At 41.4% G+C, this 14,943-nt stretch overlaps 1 protein-coding gene, 1 long non-coding RNA gene and 1 pseudogene across 2 annotated transcripts; 2 read left to right on the top strand and 1 right to left on the bottom strand.

The window, feature by feature from the left end:
* The first annotated feature begins 121 nt into the window (after nt 1–121).
* On the top strand, nt 122–3,366 carry LOC103717390 (pentatricopeptide repeat-containing protein At2g17140). Its single transcript, XM_026808826.2, is given in 5 exon segments — nt 122–1,771; nt 1,774–2,061; nt 2,064–2,234; nt 2,237–3,029; nt 3,233–3,366. Coding segments are annotated over 5 exon segments (2,565 nt in total). The 5' UTR covers nt 122–585; the 3' UTR covers nt 3,360–3,366.
* Nucleotides 3,367–4,421: 1,055 nt separating this feature from the next.
* LOC120104246 lies at nt 4,422–5,590 on the top strand. The gene is made up of 2 exons (XR_005506703.1): nt 4,422–5,223; nt 5,335–5,590. It is a non-coding gene; the product is annotated as an uncharacterized LOC120104246 (long non-coding RNA).
* A 750-nt stretch (nt 5,591–6,340) lies between these two features.
* On the bottom strand, nt 6,341–12,436 carry LOC103717380 (annotated as a pseudogene).
* Nucleotides 12,437–14,943: the final 2,507 nt, after the last annotated feature.

Below are 14,943 nucleotides of genomic sequence, written 5' to 3' on the forward strand. Positions count from 1 at the left end.
TTAAGGTTCGATTTATTTTGAGTCGAGTTTGAATTCAAATATTTTGAATTGAGTCGAGCTCGAGCCTCAAACTACTCGGTTCGATTTTGCTCGAGTTGCACATTTATTTGCAATCATTCTTGAGAAGATCTTAGTTTTTCGTACAATTAATAATTGAGCATTTTTTGTGATAAAAAGTTATTTACACATGAGTTTTTAGAAAATATTAACGGAGGGCTTGTGTCTAGCGCTATTATTAAATTAAATAGATCAATGGATAGATCTTCACTGCTTCTTCAGAAGCAAATCTGCACCAGATACTAGCGAACTAAAAAACGTGCACGATCTTACCAAGTTCAGAGGATTTCCTCAAAGTCGGCATACTTGGCGACTTCATAACATGGCAATTAATCGGAAAATTTGCCGACTTCAGAACAACTCACCGGATTCGGCCGCCGACTTTAGAAGAGCCCTTCGTCCCAAATAAAGAAACGAACGTCGGGAACCACGGGGAGAAGCGAACTCCCCCCATTCCATGAATTCCAGCAACACCCGACGCCTCGTGGACGAAATCCTCCGCCGCAACGCGAGCAACCCGGCCCTCGCATGGCGCCTCTTCAAGCACCTGCTCTCCTCCCCCTCCGCCCCCGCCCCTCCCCCTCTTCCGTTTTCTCCCTCTCCCGCGCCCTCGCCCACGCCCGCCTCCTCCCCGAGCTTGACCACCTCCACCATCTCCTCCTTCGCCTGCCCCCCTCCGCTGCTCCCCTCTGCCTCGCCGCTATCTCCCTCGGCTCCTCCACTGCCGGCATCCTCGACCACGCCCTCTCCCAGCTCCATTCCCTCCGCTCCCACTTCCCTTCCCACCCTCCCCCCATCCGCTTGTATAATTCCCTCCTAGACTCCTCCCTCAAAGCCAACCGCCCCGACCTCGTGGAGACCCTCTACAAGGACATGCTCCTCGCCGGAGTCTCCCCGGACGCCTACACCTTCAATCTCCTGATGTGTTCTTTGTGCGACTCAGGCCGGTTGGATGAGGCCCGCTTGTTGTTCGATAGAATGACGGTGAAGGGCTGCCAGCCGAATGAGTTCAGTTTCGGGATTTTAATTCGAGGGTACTGCAAAGCGGGATTCAGTCTCCGAGCCGTGGAGCTTTTGGATGTGATGGAGAGAGTTGGGTGCTCACCTAATTTGGTAATCTATAACACGTTGATTTCTGGCTTTTGCCGGGAGGGCAGGATTGGAGAAGCTGAGAGCTTGGTGGAGAGGATGAGGAAAGAAGGCCTTTTTCCTAATGTGGTTACTTTCAATGCCAGGATATCAGCACTTTGTAAGACGGGGAAGGTCTTAGAAGCTTATAGAATTTTCAGAGATATGCAGAATGATGAGTTGGGATTGCCAAAGCCTAATCAGATTACTTTTAATATAATGCTAAATGGATTTTGCAATGGCGGCATGGTGGACGAAGCCAGGGCTTTAGTCGAGTCAATGAAAGAGAATGGATTTTTTGCACAGTTGGAGAATTATAATATATGGCTGTCGGGCTTGGTGAAGAATGGGAGGTTGCTTGAGGCTCAGATGCTGTTGGAAGAGATGGTTCGGAAGGGCCTTAAACCCAATTTGTACTCTTATAATATTGTTATCAACGGGTTGTGTAAAGAGGGGATGTTTTTTGGTGCGGAGTCAGTTATTAGTTTGATGAGAAACGATGGAGTTTCTCCTGATACAGTGACTTATAGTACTTTGCTCCATTGGTATTGCACTAAAGGGAAGGCCTCTGGGGCCAGCAGGATTCTTCTGAGATGGTTAGCAATGGATGTTTCCCAAACTCCTTCACTTGCAATATCTTGTTGCAAAGTCTTTGGAAAGAGGGAAGGATTTCAGAGGCGGAGATATTGTTGCAGAAGATGAATGAGAAAGGATATGGCTTAGACATTGTGAGCTGCAATATTGTTATTGACGGTCTGTGTGAAAATGGGAAATTGGATAAGGCGATGGAAATTGTTGATGGTATGTGGCAACACGGAAGTGCAGCCCTAGGTGAACTTGGAAATGCATTCCTTGGTCTAGTAGATGATGGAAACGATAGCAAGAATGCTTGCCTGATCTCATCACTTATTCAACTCTTATTAGCGGTTTGTGTAATGCTGGCAGACTGGATGAAGCTAAGAAAAAGTTTGTTGAAATGACTGGGAAAAACATCGCTCCAGATTCAGTTATCTATGACACTTTCATGCATGCATTCTGTAAGCATGGAAGATGTCCTCAGCTTTTAAAGTTTTAAGAGACATGGAGAAGAAAGGTTGCAAACCGAATACAAGAACATACAACTTGTTAATCTGGGGTTTGGGGAGTAAGCAGCAATTAAATGAAATCCAAAACTTGATAAACGAAATGCAAGAAAAAGGGATTCCTCCAGATGTAATTACTTACAATAACCTGATTCGGTCTCTATGTGATGGAGAAATGGCAAGAAAAGCTGCTTCACTTTTAGAAGAGATGTCAAAGAACGGCATCATGCCTAATATAACTTCATTCAGCTTGCTTATCAAGGCTTTTTGTAAGACTTCTGATTTTGATGCAGCTCAAGCCATCTTCCATGGTGCTCTGACTACATGTGGCCAGAAGGAAGTGCTTTATAGTTTAATGTGCAATGAGTTTTCCATGAACGGAAAATTATTGGAGGCTAAGGAACTGCTTCAAATTGCTTTCGAAAGGGGATTTTCCATTGAGCGCTTCCCATACAAACATCTTGTTGAGGAACTGTGTAAGGAACAGAGGGTAGATGATGCTCAGAGCTTGCTCATTTCTATGATTAGTAAAGGTTATCTATTTGATCCTGCAGCATTCATGCCAGTGATTGATGCACTCGGTAAGAAGGGAAATAAACATGAGGCTGATAAACTCTCAGAGCAGATGATGGACATGGCAGAACGTCATGATAAGTCAAAATTTGTCACTTCCCATACTCAACATAGTGAGATGGAACCTAGACATAAAAAATCAAAGCAAGATACTTCCTTTGGAAGTGACTGGCGCAATCTGCTCCACAGGTATACCCATATTGGTATTCTTACTTTGTTTCACTTCTTTTGTTTAACTTTTTTAGAGTTTTGTATATCATTTGGTTTATACACATGTATATTTCCAATTTCTCTGATATTTTTTTTCTGCAAGATGAAACTTGAGTGTTCATTTTGGGATTATATTATTAGACAGTAGAAAATAACTGCTATCAATGTCTATCAATATTCAGAGATGATGGAAGTGGGATAGCTATGAAAGTTCTGAAGCGAGTGCAAAAAGGTTGGGGTCAAGGAAGTATACCTAGCCCACGGCCACAGAATGTCGACCCCTTTGATGTATGGGAAAGCACTGGCTGATTCTATTAGGTGAAGCGGAAGCTCATCCTTGAACTGCTGATTGTCACCTGAAGTAACTGTTCATGTGCCTAAATTGATTCCCTGGTGATTGGAAGCGTGCTGGGTGATTCCTCAAATATTATTTGAGATGTAGCCTGAAACCTCGGCTCTCAGATTGCCCAAATTGATAGGTTCCAGACATGGTCATGACATGCAGTTGTTTTTTTCAGGTTTTTGCAGTAATCTTACTTCTATATTTCCTATTATTTAAGAGAAATGACTATACCATTGTATAGCCTACTTCTGTCTTTTTTCACTTATTTTATGATGATTTTCTGTTATATATCTGACAGGTTTGAAGTCTCTTTCTTCAAGGAGCCTCTAAGATTGTTATATGCCTTCCATTCATAACAAAATCAGTCCATACGGTGAGTCTTGGCTCAACAGTAAGGTTGCTCCATTTTAACCTGGAGGTCATGGGTTCAAAACATGGAACAGCCCCTCCACTTGCATGGATATGGCTGCATGCTTCTGACCCTCTCCAGAGTCTGCAATAGTGGAGCCTCATACATTGGGCCACCCTTTTTCTTATTCATAACAGAACTAGTTGGCTTTAAGACATCACAGCATAATGCAGCATGATGATACTTTATTGCTCATGACGACTTTTTATCTGGTTTTTGCACAGTACAGTTTCTAAGGGCTTATCATCTTTTCACCTGAACATTCTCCTAATAATTGGTGGGTTTTGGCACTTTTAATTTTTTTTTCTTTGCAGCCCCAGAAGGATATTTATGTCATGTTACTAAAGCTATAGTTAAAAACGCTCAAGACCACAAGTTTACAGTCTTGACATTAAGCCATGGTGAATTTCTGGTAGTATCCTATTCTCTTGGACTGCTCCGTCTTAAATTTTTTGCTCTTTTTGTATTAATTTACTTTTGGGCCCTTTCCATTAAACCTTAATTGCTTAAATCTTATGTTCATAAGAAAGGGATTTATTTTGCTTTCTGTTCTTTTCAACTATGCTACTGTTGGAAGCACTTGTGGTGCTTCAACCTCAAACCATAAAACGACCTGCATACCCAAACGGTTTTATTAATATGATGCTTCTGTATAGATGAGCGGTACGGACCTTGGATATGTTGGATAGATGATTCAAATATTTTGTTCTTTCTTTGAATCTCAGTTGGGTTTGCATTGGGTTTATTTTGGAAGAGTAAAAAACATACTTCAGAGTCGGTGGGTTACTTTGCTTTGTAATTCTCTTAAACAGAGTCCATACCTTGATAAATTTTGCAAAATTATTATGTGTTGGTCTTTTTGTTTGTAATTTTGTTACTTGGGTGACCATGATTCAAATTGCTTTCCATATTTATCAAACTTTACTTTTAAAAAATAGCAATTCCTTTTTTAAAAAAATAAAGAAAATGCAGAACTCTAATAGATTTATTAGGTTTTATTCATGAGTTTGTATTTCAATTTCATCGGGCAAATCATCAAGTTGAGGCTTTTAATATTTAACTGTATTTTTCTGCATTCAGAGTTAATCCAAAACCGTATTATTCAATCAAAGATGAGCCACTTGGTGGCTTGAAGTCCATTAGCTAATAGAGGCTACTTCAGTGCACTTTGTTTGACTATGGCTAGAATTCTCTGTATGTTGCAGCATGCAGCTGGAGTTTCACAGTTTTTTTCCCCAGTAAACTACTAGAGTTTCACATTTCAGTTTGGAAAAAGGTCTCTATAACATGATAATAGTAATTTTGCTTGGATTTGTTACTCAAGGAATAGAGGCTTAAGGACTTCCTCATTGTCTGTGTCGAGAATTGTCCAGCATCGAAATCAGAGATGTATCATCATGCTTGCACTCACGCTCACGGAGGTGATTATTACAGCTTGATGTCTTAATCCTTCAGTACTCAATAACTTCGATCATATAGAGTCTTCTTTGTCTTACATCTTTTAAACGGTCATGTATTTTGCTGCTTTGCAGGTAGATTTTCTCACAGTGCCCTGACTTCTGCAAGTATGTCTGCCTGGTGAGGATGAAAACCACCTGAATGAAGCAGCATGCTAATCAGATATGTGGGTCACAAAAGATTCGTAGCTTATGCTCCTCATGGTATCCTATCAAAGATCCCTTTAATATCATGTTGCTAAAGAAGTCTAATCTGGACATATTTGTTATCAGTTATGGAAATCGAAAGAAAAAAAAAATCATGCTAATAATTATATATTTGTTAATTCAACTCTTTTCTCTCTTTTTGGAGAAATGCAATGGGGATGCCAAGGCTGGTTGGCAGCTAAATCATTTGAAATAGATTGTCATCCAGCACAAGATTTCGATTTACCATGTTAACTTGATTCCATAAGCAAAGATGGTTTCTACTATATATACCAGAGCATATTTACTCCCTAAGATCACAGTTCTCTGTATCTGGCATTAACATCCTGCCTTTGCTATATCCAAACAAGAAAGTGACATATCATCAGACTGGGAATGTACAGATTTGCTCCTTCCTTTTGCTAGAATTTCAGTCCAAATAGAAATCCAGCGATCGTATAATTCCATCTGAAACAGAACTGAAATGCCAACCCATGACTTCACATACTGGCTGTAATGATGCTATCCGTTCTTCTAAAAGTTACCTGAACCCCTTTATTTGGCTATATACATTATACAGTGCTCTCACATGCATCCAGTTTCATCTTTGCTAAATCCTACCGAGCAATCAAAAGGCCTTTACTAAGTATAAATGTAATCATGTCGTGCTGGCTTGCACTTGCTGGTATGATGATGGTCATTCAACATCTTTCTCACTAATATTTTCAATCACTAGCTACAGATTTCGTCTGTTTATATAAGACTCTTTGTTTTTATATCTTGTTTGGTTCACGTAAGGCTGTCATATGTCTACAAATTGACAGTTTTTATACTAACGGGTGCAGCAAGCCCTGGTTTTAATGTCTGACACTCCCTTGATGCATTTGAGCACAAATGAATGATGAACCTGTAACAGTAAATTTGAACGCTTGTAACATGCCTTTTCTCAAGATTACATAGTTTTCTCTCTTAACCTCTGTTTTTATATAGGTGTTATCTACAAACATGTATATCTGACTGTACTACTTGCTATAAGTGTCCCTCTAAGTATATCTTTTTAAATCCTTCGTCATATCACTTTAATACTGACAACCTATTATGCCTTCACTCACATCTGATGTTGCAAATCATTCTATCTATATAGCTAACAGAGACCACTTTAGTTGTTCAAGGACCAATCAAATTTCTTGTAGACCATCTTGATAGGGCCTCCATCATTCAAGAGATGCATTAGTAAACCTGCTTTACTTGCATCCAGGTAATCCAAGACCCACTTCAAGATCTCTTTATCTTGTCCAAAATCAACACTGTACCTGTAGGGATAGTCTTAGCTAGATCAGTAATACAACATAGAAAACATATTAGCTGATTGCTTTGAATCTTACCATTTGATGATTCCTGTAAGATGAACAATTCTGTTCTCCAGATCCACCTCTGCTCCACCACCATGGGAAGAACTCCCTTGCAGCATGTCTCAGTTCTGCTTCAATCCCTTGGGTAGAAAAGAATCGCACAGTAGGGCTTGACCATGTCCCGTCACACAATCCGAAGTGGATCAATGGGTTCAGTTTTGGTGGTACTAGCTGAATGTATTGAGATAGGAACTAAGCTGAGTTTAGGAGCTAAAGATTCCATTTTCTTCACTGCTGTGGTGAAATGATGGAAAGCAAGCAAAAGCCAGTACCTCCAAGCGCCGGTCTCCAGTGCTAAATGGCTTGCTAATCGAGTAAGGTTGCCGCCTGTTTGATCTTAGGATTCCATCTTTGATGGAGGAGAGGGAGTAGGGACAGCCACCCAATCATATAGTGAAAGTCAATGAAGAAGGCAGACCTTCTGTCAATAATGCCCTGCCGGTTGACCCTCACAATGGCATGGATGATCATGGCATTATACAAGTTCATGAAGAAGGGTCAATTTCTCATTCCCCTGACAGGGGTAAAGACATCAACTCGTTGCAGGTCTTGGATCATATTCACATATCTGTTAGTATGATAACAAAGCACCAGCTGAGTAAATGACAAAATCAATTGTGTCTAAGAAATTGGTGAAGTTTTAGTTTCATCAGTGGTATAATCTTGCAACTGTGATTCTGGTTAAGGTTCGGGGGGAATTCATACCTTCTGAACTCCTCACTCACACTGATGCGGGCATAATCAAGATGGCGCCTATCATCAGAGGCATAGGCCTCTAGTATGGCAGTCATCAGTTTGGGTGAGCCTACGCACCACTTCAATAGCTGGCTTAGGCTCATTGTCATTGGTAGAGCCTCTAAAATTGAAGCAATTGGGGATAATGGGATCATGCTCAAGAAAAACGATAAAATTGATGGCTTGCATCTTCAAACTCGTTCTCTCTGTAAAATTTCAATTATTAGGGCATAAACAAATTTTTTGGTTTACCTACTTATTTTGTTATGACATACAAGTCAGGAGCAATAAGCCATGTGAACTGGATCTCCATGCAATGAAGTAAGAGAGTGTGTATTGGTCAGTGAATGAAAGTGGGAGACTCACCGGAACACATGGTGGATGAAATGTTTCCTTGCAAGCTCTTTTGCAACTTCAACACCCTACAGAGAAGAGTATTGTCTTCATTATTTTAAAATGCAATCAAATTTTAAGAATCGTGCTATTTGATTTACAGAGTTGTACTGTATTCTACTAGTCTCTAGTCAAAGACCCAAGAGATCCTACTTGTGGGATACGACTTAAAAACATGTAGCATTACTTTTCCACACAGAGAGAGAAGCTGCTATGAAACTCTTGACCAAGCACCGGCCCGTGGACATGCCAAAGAACATAGAACTTTTCAGCTACTCGAACATTATCCATAGTCATCAAATAGCCTAGGTGATTAGGAGACTGAGCAGGTGACAAAATTTGTAGAAGAATTCCAAAATAATTTATACATTCAATATATTTCAATTATTGATTAAAACTTGCATTTTTCTTACTAAACCATGATAAGTATCCATGTCACATTATTTAAAGATACATCGATAACAATTAATGCATGAGTTCTAGTTAAAATATAACACATTAGCAAGACATTATTTGTTCTACACAAAATATAAACAACTTAAACAACACTACAAGACTACGAGGCAATCCATCTACATAATGCAAATATGCGTATATAAAACAATTTAAACAACAAAAAAAGTAAACACTTAGTAGCCCATATATTTAAAATTATCACCGGAGATTCTTAACAACCCTAAGCAGATATATGTAATTCAAGCCATCAACAAACATTTAATCACAAAAAGCCAGAACAGACTAAGTCGATCATATATGAACATAACAAATTTGCACATAATCATGAAATTAATGCATTCATCATTGAACACAACCACCGACTGCCCTTAGCAGATTTATGCAATATGACATAAAATGCTATATATCCATTTATAAAAAAGATATGAAATGCTAAAAACATATGATAAGTATGCACGAGTGTCTTAAGTTTTTTAACAGCCTTACTTAGAAAATAAATGATGATGCTGATGAATTAGAATTTCTATCTGTTGTTCTGCCATTAAAATTTTATCATAACAGCTTGGGATCATATTATTGTCATCAGGCCCTATATAAATGTTCTCTTCTTCCTTCAAAAGCCTTTGTCATATTTATATTTCCACAATTTTATAATGATCAAGGCATAAGATCCAAATATTCTTTTATTCAACAACTCATCAATATACATAAGTGAAGGATGACACTACTTTTCCTCCAGCAAAAACTAAAGATTAAACTTTAGGCCCATGATTGATAAATAACACCTAGGATACATTTTATAAGCCATATAAAATACTCAAATCAAAGTACACTATTTTTCCTACCAACAGTATTCCGAATTTAATCAATTCTGCTGATAAATTCCCAAATTATGGCCAAGAGATATTGAAGGGTCCCTTCTCTATCCACGGCTCTACGCTCATAGCTCCATGCTGTGCTCAGAGCTAGAGAGAGCACTAAGGGGTCGACAATGACTTAGAGGTTGACAAGGTGCGGAATATCACCAGAGATTGGCGTTTTCCTCTCCTGTGCTTCTTCTCCGCCGCCAACACCCGCCGGCCAACCAGCTCCTCTGCCGGCGGCAGTCAAGAAGCAGGTCAGGGCTCGTGGACTGATTCCGTGTAGACATTCTATGTGGATCGGACGAGCTCCCCGAATCCTCCTAGGGTTCGCGTCTCTCTCCCGAGTCCTAATCTCCTCTCCGTCTCGAGCTCCAGTCTCTTCTCCCATGGCGGGCGGCCGCAACGGCGGCCCCCTCGTGGCCGGCAACCGCAGGGATGGGGGGTCGACGACGAGAACCTGGTCTTCGAGACGAGCCCCGGGGTGGAGCCCCTACGGCTTCGAGAAACCGCTCCGCCATTCCTATTATCCAGGGCAGCGACGTCATCGACAGCCCGCATAGAGCAGTCTATGCGGAATCGGCCCGCATAGAGCATTTATGCGGAATCGGCCCGCACAGAGCATTTATACGGAATCGGCCCGCACAGAGCATTTATGCGGAATCGGCAGGCATAGTGAATTCTATGCGGAATCGGTCCGCATAGTGCATTCTATGCGGAATCGGTTCCGCATAGTGCATTCTATGCGGCAACGTCCGCATAGTGCATTCTATGTTCCGCATATAATAATTTATGCGGCCAGTTGTGGCATATATTATTTTTATGCGGACGATTTTCGCATGAAATATGTTATGCGGATATGTGCCACATATACTATGTATGCGGACTGTTTCCGCATATAATATTTTATACAAACAGCGTGCGCATATAAGATTTATGCGGACCGTTTCCGCATAATAACTATCTAGATCTATGCGGACTGTTCCCGCATAATAACTATGTAGAAACTATGCGGACCGTTTCCGCATAGACGCCTTATGCGGACAATCCCGCTTCCTTGGGTCTACTAGTCGCCGCTCGATCAAAGATCAGATAGATGGTTTACGTTTACGATCGACCCCAAGGTGTGCAAGAAGGCTTCTCCTCGCCCCCGCCCCGCCACCTCCACCAACGCCGAGCCTTTCATTCGCCACTTCACTGCTTCCGCCGAGCCCCAAGGACGCCTCGACACCTCTCTCCGCCGTCGATCTGGACCCATGGTGCACACTCCCTCCGAAGGTAAACGTTAGGCTACCGTTCAGGATTTGGGGAGGGGGTACACGACATGGACCCGAGGTCGAGGAGGAGAACACGAAGGAGAAGCGGAGCAGGACGAAGACGAGAAGGGCACAAGGGAAGAACAACCTTTAATTTTGCGTTATTGACTTAATAAAATTAAGATTATAGTATTTAACGTATTATTTTATTCATTGGCCGGACTACGACTAGGATATGTCAGCAGCTACGTCAACGGGATAGACATAAAAAATATAATATGTTTTTATATATAAACAAAAGTCGGCTCCTGAGACGATGTGTTAGGATAAGAAAAATGTCGCAAAACCCCGAGATAAGAACAAAAAAGGCAATTTTTTTAAAAAAAACATATGAAAGTTTTTAATTTCAAAATCATAAATTTATTTCTTTTATACTTAGAAATATCAAACTTCGGACTTTAGATTTTTTTTTTTATGGTAAAAACAATAAATTAAATACTCGCTAATAAATGCTGTCGATTTCTCGGGCTTTGTTTAACTTAAACCCATCTCTTTCATGCAACTTAATGAAAGAAACCGCATCCACGCGATGTCGATCGAACGGTCATATTTAATCGCTAAATTTATCACATCGGTAAACTCGTACCTTTTTCCGGCCACAGTCGAGGTGGTGGATAATCGTCTCCACCAATTCGCTTCCTGCGAAACATTCTTGACGAACGTCATCTTAAAACAATCGATCTCTAATCGTCACCTTCTGCCTCAAAACCCTTACGATCTCCGCCATCTCGTCCGTCCGTTCTCGTCCCCGGCACCATATCCTCGTCGTCCAATCCGTAGATCGGCGCCCCTCGGCGCCCGTCTCAGGGCACCGCGCCCCTGGCCATCTCCTCACCGTCCGATCGAACTCCCCGCTATTCCGCAGCGCGTTCAGGGCTTCCCAACCCGCCCAACAGCTTCTCGTTCACGAAGATCTTGGGCACCGCGGCGACTCCCGTCCCGTTGGATCAGCTCCTTCTCTCTTGATGGGAAGACGTCGATGTTGATCTCGATATAGGGTACCAGATTTCTCCCGTAAGAACGATCGGACGGCCCCGCAGTCGGCGGCAGCTGGACCGCGAGAAGAAGGCTATCCGGCCCTTGATTTCCCGACGATCCTGGCCGTCGATCGGGACATCCTTATCGTCGAGCTCCTCTTTTGGCCGCACGATCACTTTGAGATCGGAGAGGTGAAACTCCTCCGGCGCGGCGGGCCGAGGGGTCGCTAGCCCCGGCGGCGGTGCCGGTTGCGGCAAGGGGGAAGGTGGGCAGATGATCTTTTGACTCCACTGCTCCTCGCTGTCGATTTGATCATCTCCGGCGAGCTTCCCCTCGGAATCTTCTTCGTTCTCTGCTTGATTGGTGATTTTTTCGCCGGAATCTTGCGTCAGAGAGTTGGAATCGTAACGATTACCTTCCTCGCCGGAGGAATCTTTGTTTTCCGGTGGGACTCTGGCGGCAGCGCCTCCCATATCCGGGTGCTTTTCATCGAGGTCGATTTCCTTGCCTCGTTCGCTGGGGTCGGGGTGGGATTCAACGGAGAGAGGGATATTTACCGGTTCCTCTTCCCCCATTAATACTCGAACTAAGATATAGAATAAAAATAAAAATTAAAAACGCGAAGGTTTCAGAAAGGAAACAACAAAGTGTTCGGAGAAGAGAGAGTGGAGGGTAGAGAAGAAGAGATCGTTTTTATTTGATGGAAAGAAACGAAAGGGAAGTGATTTGGTTTTGAAGCTCCGGAGAAGCGTTCAAGCAAGCAGAAGTGGTCAGACGTTTACTAGGCCTTCACTTCTCGTTATCCGTTGTGTATTGCGTTCGAACTCGGGAAGGAGGTCATGAAGGGGTGCGTGCCTAAATGACATTAATTATCCTCGGAAGCTATTAGATATTTTCTTGGATGCGTGTGTATTGGTGTAAATTAGTGCAAGTGGAGGGGGAATTTTTTGGGTGCACGCGGGAGGTGGGGCCGTTGGTCATTTTCAGTATATCACATTGTTTGTCGTGGGAGCAGCGATTGTGCACCCACGAGCCGTGCAAGACGGATAAGAGGAGGATTTCATGCAGGAGGTCCGAGCGCACGCATTCAGGACAGAAGGCAAACCTATGGCGTTTCATGATGTCCAGGGACCCTAAGGGCCGGGGCCCACATGCTCTGTCATGGGTGAGTGGGTCGGTGCCGTGGGATGTGGGTGCAATAAGTATTCCGTTGGTTTTTATTCTCTCCTCTTAGTGTCATGGTGCTCAGTAGACCTGCTCAAAATTGCCTCTGTCCATTTCCTCTTACACCGCCTTCATGTCGTTGACCGGATTTGAGCCTGGCTAATTCTGGTTATGTATGGGACCGAGCCCAACCCAAATCCTGAAATGGCTCGCCCAATAAGCAGGTCTAGTGCTCGGCAACGGTAATTCGTTTGGAGGAGACTTTAACACCTAAATACTGCATCCGAAAAGCAGCCAGGTTCGAATACAGTCTCTGAGCAATCATTCTTTCCGGCCTGTAATGAAAGCCATGAAAGAAGGTAGCAAGTACACTTGGCAAAGTTAATTCCCTGATTAGCGAGGCAACAGTAGCTGTGAAAAACCTGACGTCTAGCATCAGCATCCTGAAGTGAAGCGCTAGTTACTAAGAGCACAGCATCAGCATAAACCATACGACACGGCATAGTACCGGAGTTCCTTACCGGACCGGCTATCTATGCTCTCTTGGTATTTTCAACAAACAAATAAGAACCAGATAACAAATTATAAACAAGAAATGCTATCTCGGCATGTTTCTTTGTTGAATGGATCAAGTTTGATTTTTATCTTTATTTCTCTTTTCTCAGAGTGAGTGAACTCAAATGTATTCTTTGAGTATTTGATAAGAGAGTCCATATGAAAGAGAAATGAGATAGTTTTATCAATCAATTTTGTTGATTTTCACCAACTGCTTCTAGATTTAGCGATCAATTGTTTGCATAAGGACAGAACAAATTTTAGTTTAAAGAGAGTGCCTTCCATAGCATATTCTTAATCAAGTATCATCTATAATAATTTATTTTACTTGCTCTGCATAAGCGTGCCAAGAAAAAAAAATGTTTGTTAAATAAACAAGAAAAAAAAAATTAAAAGATTTTTGATGCTAGGCACTAAAGACAACACTAATTTATTTTTCACTCTGTACTCGTAGGGATAATGCATCACACCCTTTGCATTCTAAAATTTTGTTGAAGTCACGATGTCTAGGATTCTTTAGTTGATGCTGGGATATATAATATCGCGGAAAGTAGTTTTCGTATGTTTGGTTGATCATGAGAAAGTGACACGTTATAGAATAACTCAGTGCATCTACTTTTTTTTTGAAAAGTTGTACAAAATAACATGTGATGCTCTTAATAAAAAAAATCTTACTTCATTTTATCCAAAAAAAATTATATGCATTCTTGGAAAGAAAATACTCCAATCCTAGTTAATGGGGTTTTCGAGTTTTCGAATAAGACAAATAAAAAATTGTTTTTCTTATAAGAATAAAAATTTTATATTTTATAAAAAAAATCATGTAAGATATGAAAAAGTTCATATCTTATTCGAAAACTCGAATAAGAAAAACAATTTTTATTTGTCTATAAAAATAAAAATTTTTATAAGATATGGACTACCACATGCCACGTGCACCCAAAAAAAAAAGTTTTCAGTTCTTGTGGAGAACTTATTCCTATTTGTTTATCCAAGATGTACATAGATGTAAAACAGATGAAGAAATTTTTTTTGGCTATCAACCTTTTTTCTTTTTCTGTTTTTCTTTTTTTTTTTTTCCCTGAACGAGATATTTTCCGTCCTTCTACAAAGGAATAAAGAATTCCTTCCGACGTGGAGATTTTCCTCTTTTGTCAATGAAAGCTTGAAAAAGAAACGAAAAACAAAAGGAATCCAAAACTGAAACATACCAATAGGCCACTGGGTGAAACTTTCCTTCTGGAAAAATCTTCCCATGCTTCCATCAAAATATAGAAAAAGATAACAAAAAAAAATAAAAGAAAAGGGAGGTGGGAGATTCTACGGAAACTAGGAGTTGCTGCCTAGTATTCTTTAATATCTAGTTACTAAATACATACAAAGGGCATTTACCGACCAAATTGACACGCATCTCAAAGCAATCCGCACTCTTCTAGAAGCCCACGGCTATCGCATGCGAAACCGACCCAGTAATTGACTACCACATGCATACAAAGAGCCGCATGGGATCTCTTTCGTCCCCAAAGGCGGAGATTGACAGAAGGAAAATCGGACGGCGACTCACTCGGCATCCGCATACGGGAATCTCGTATACAAAACCCACCCCAGCCATCGCTATAAAACCCTAAT

This window comes from Phoenix dactylifera, chromosome 17, assembly GCF_009389715.1.
Source record: "Phoenix dactylifera cultivar Barhee BC4 chromosome 17, palm_55x_up_171113_PBpolish2nd_filt_p, whole genome shotgun sequence".
In the NCBI taxonomy this organism is placed as follows: domain Eukaryota; kingdom Viridiplantae; phylum Streptophyta; class Magnoliopsida; order Arecales; family Arecaceae; genus Phoenix; species Phoenix dactylifera.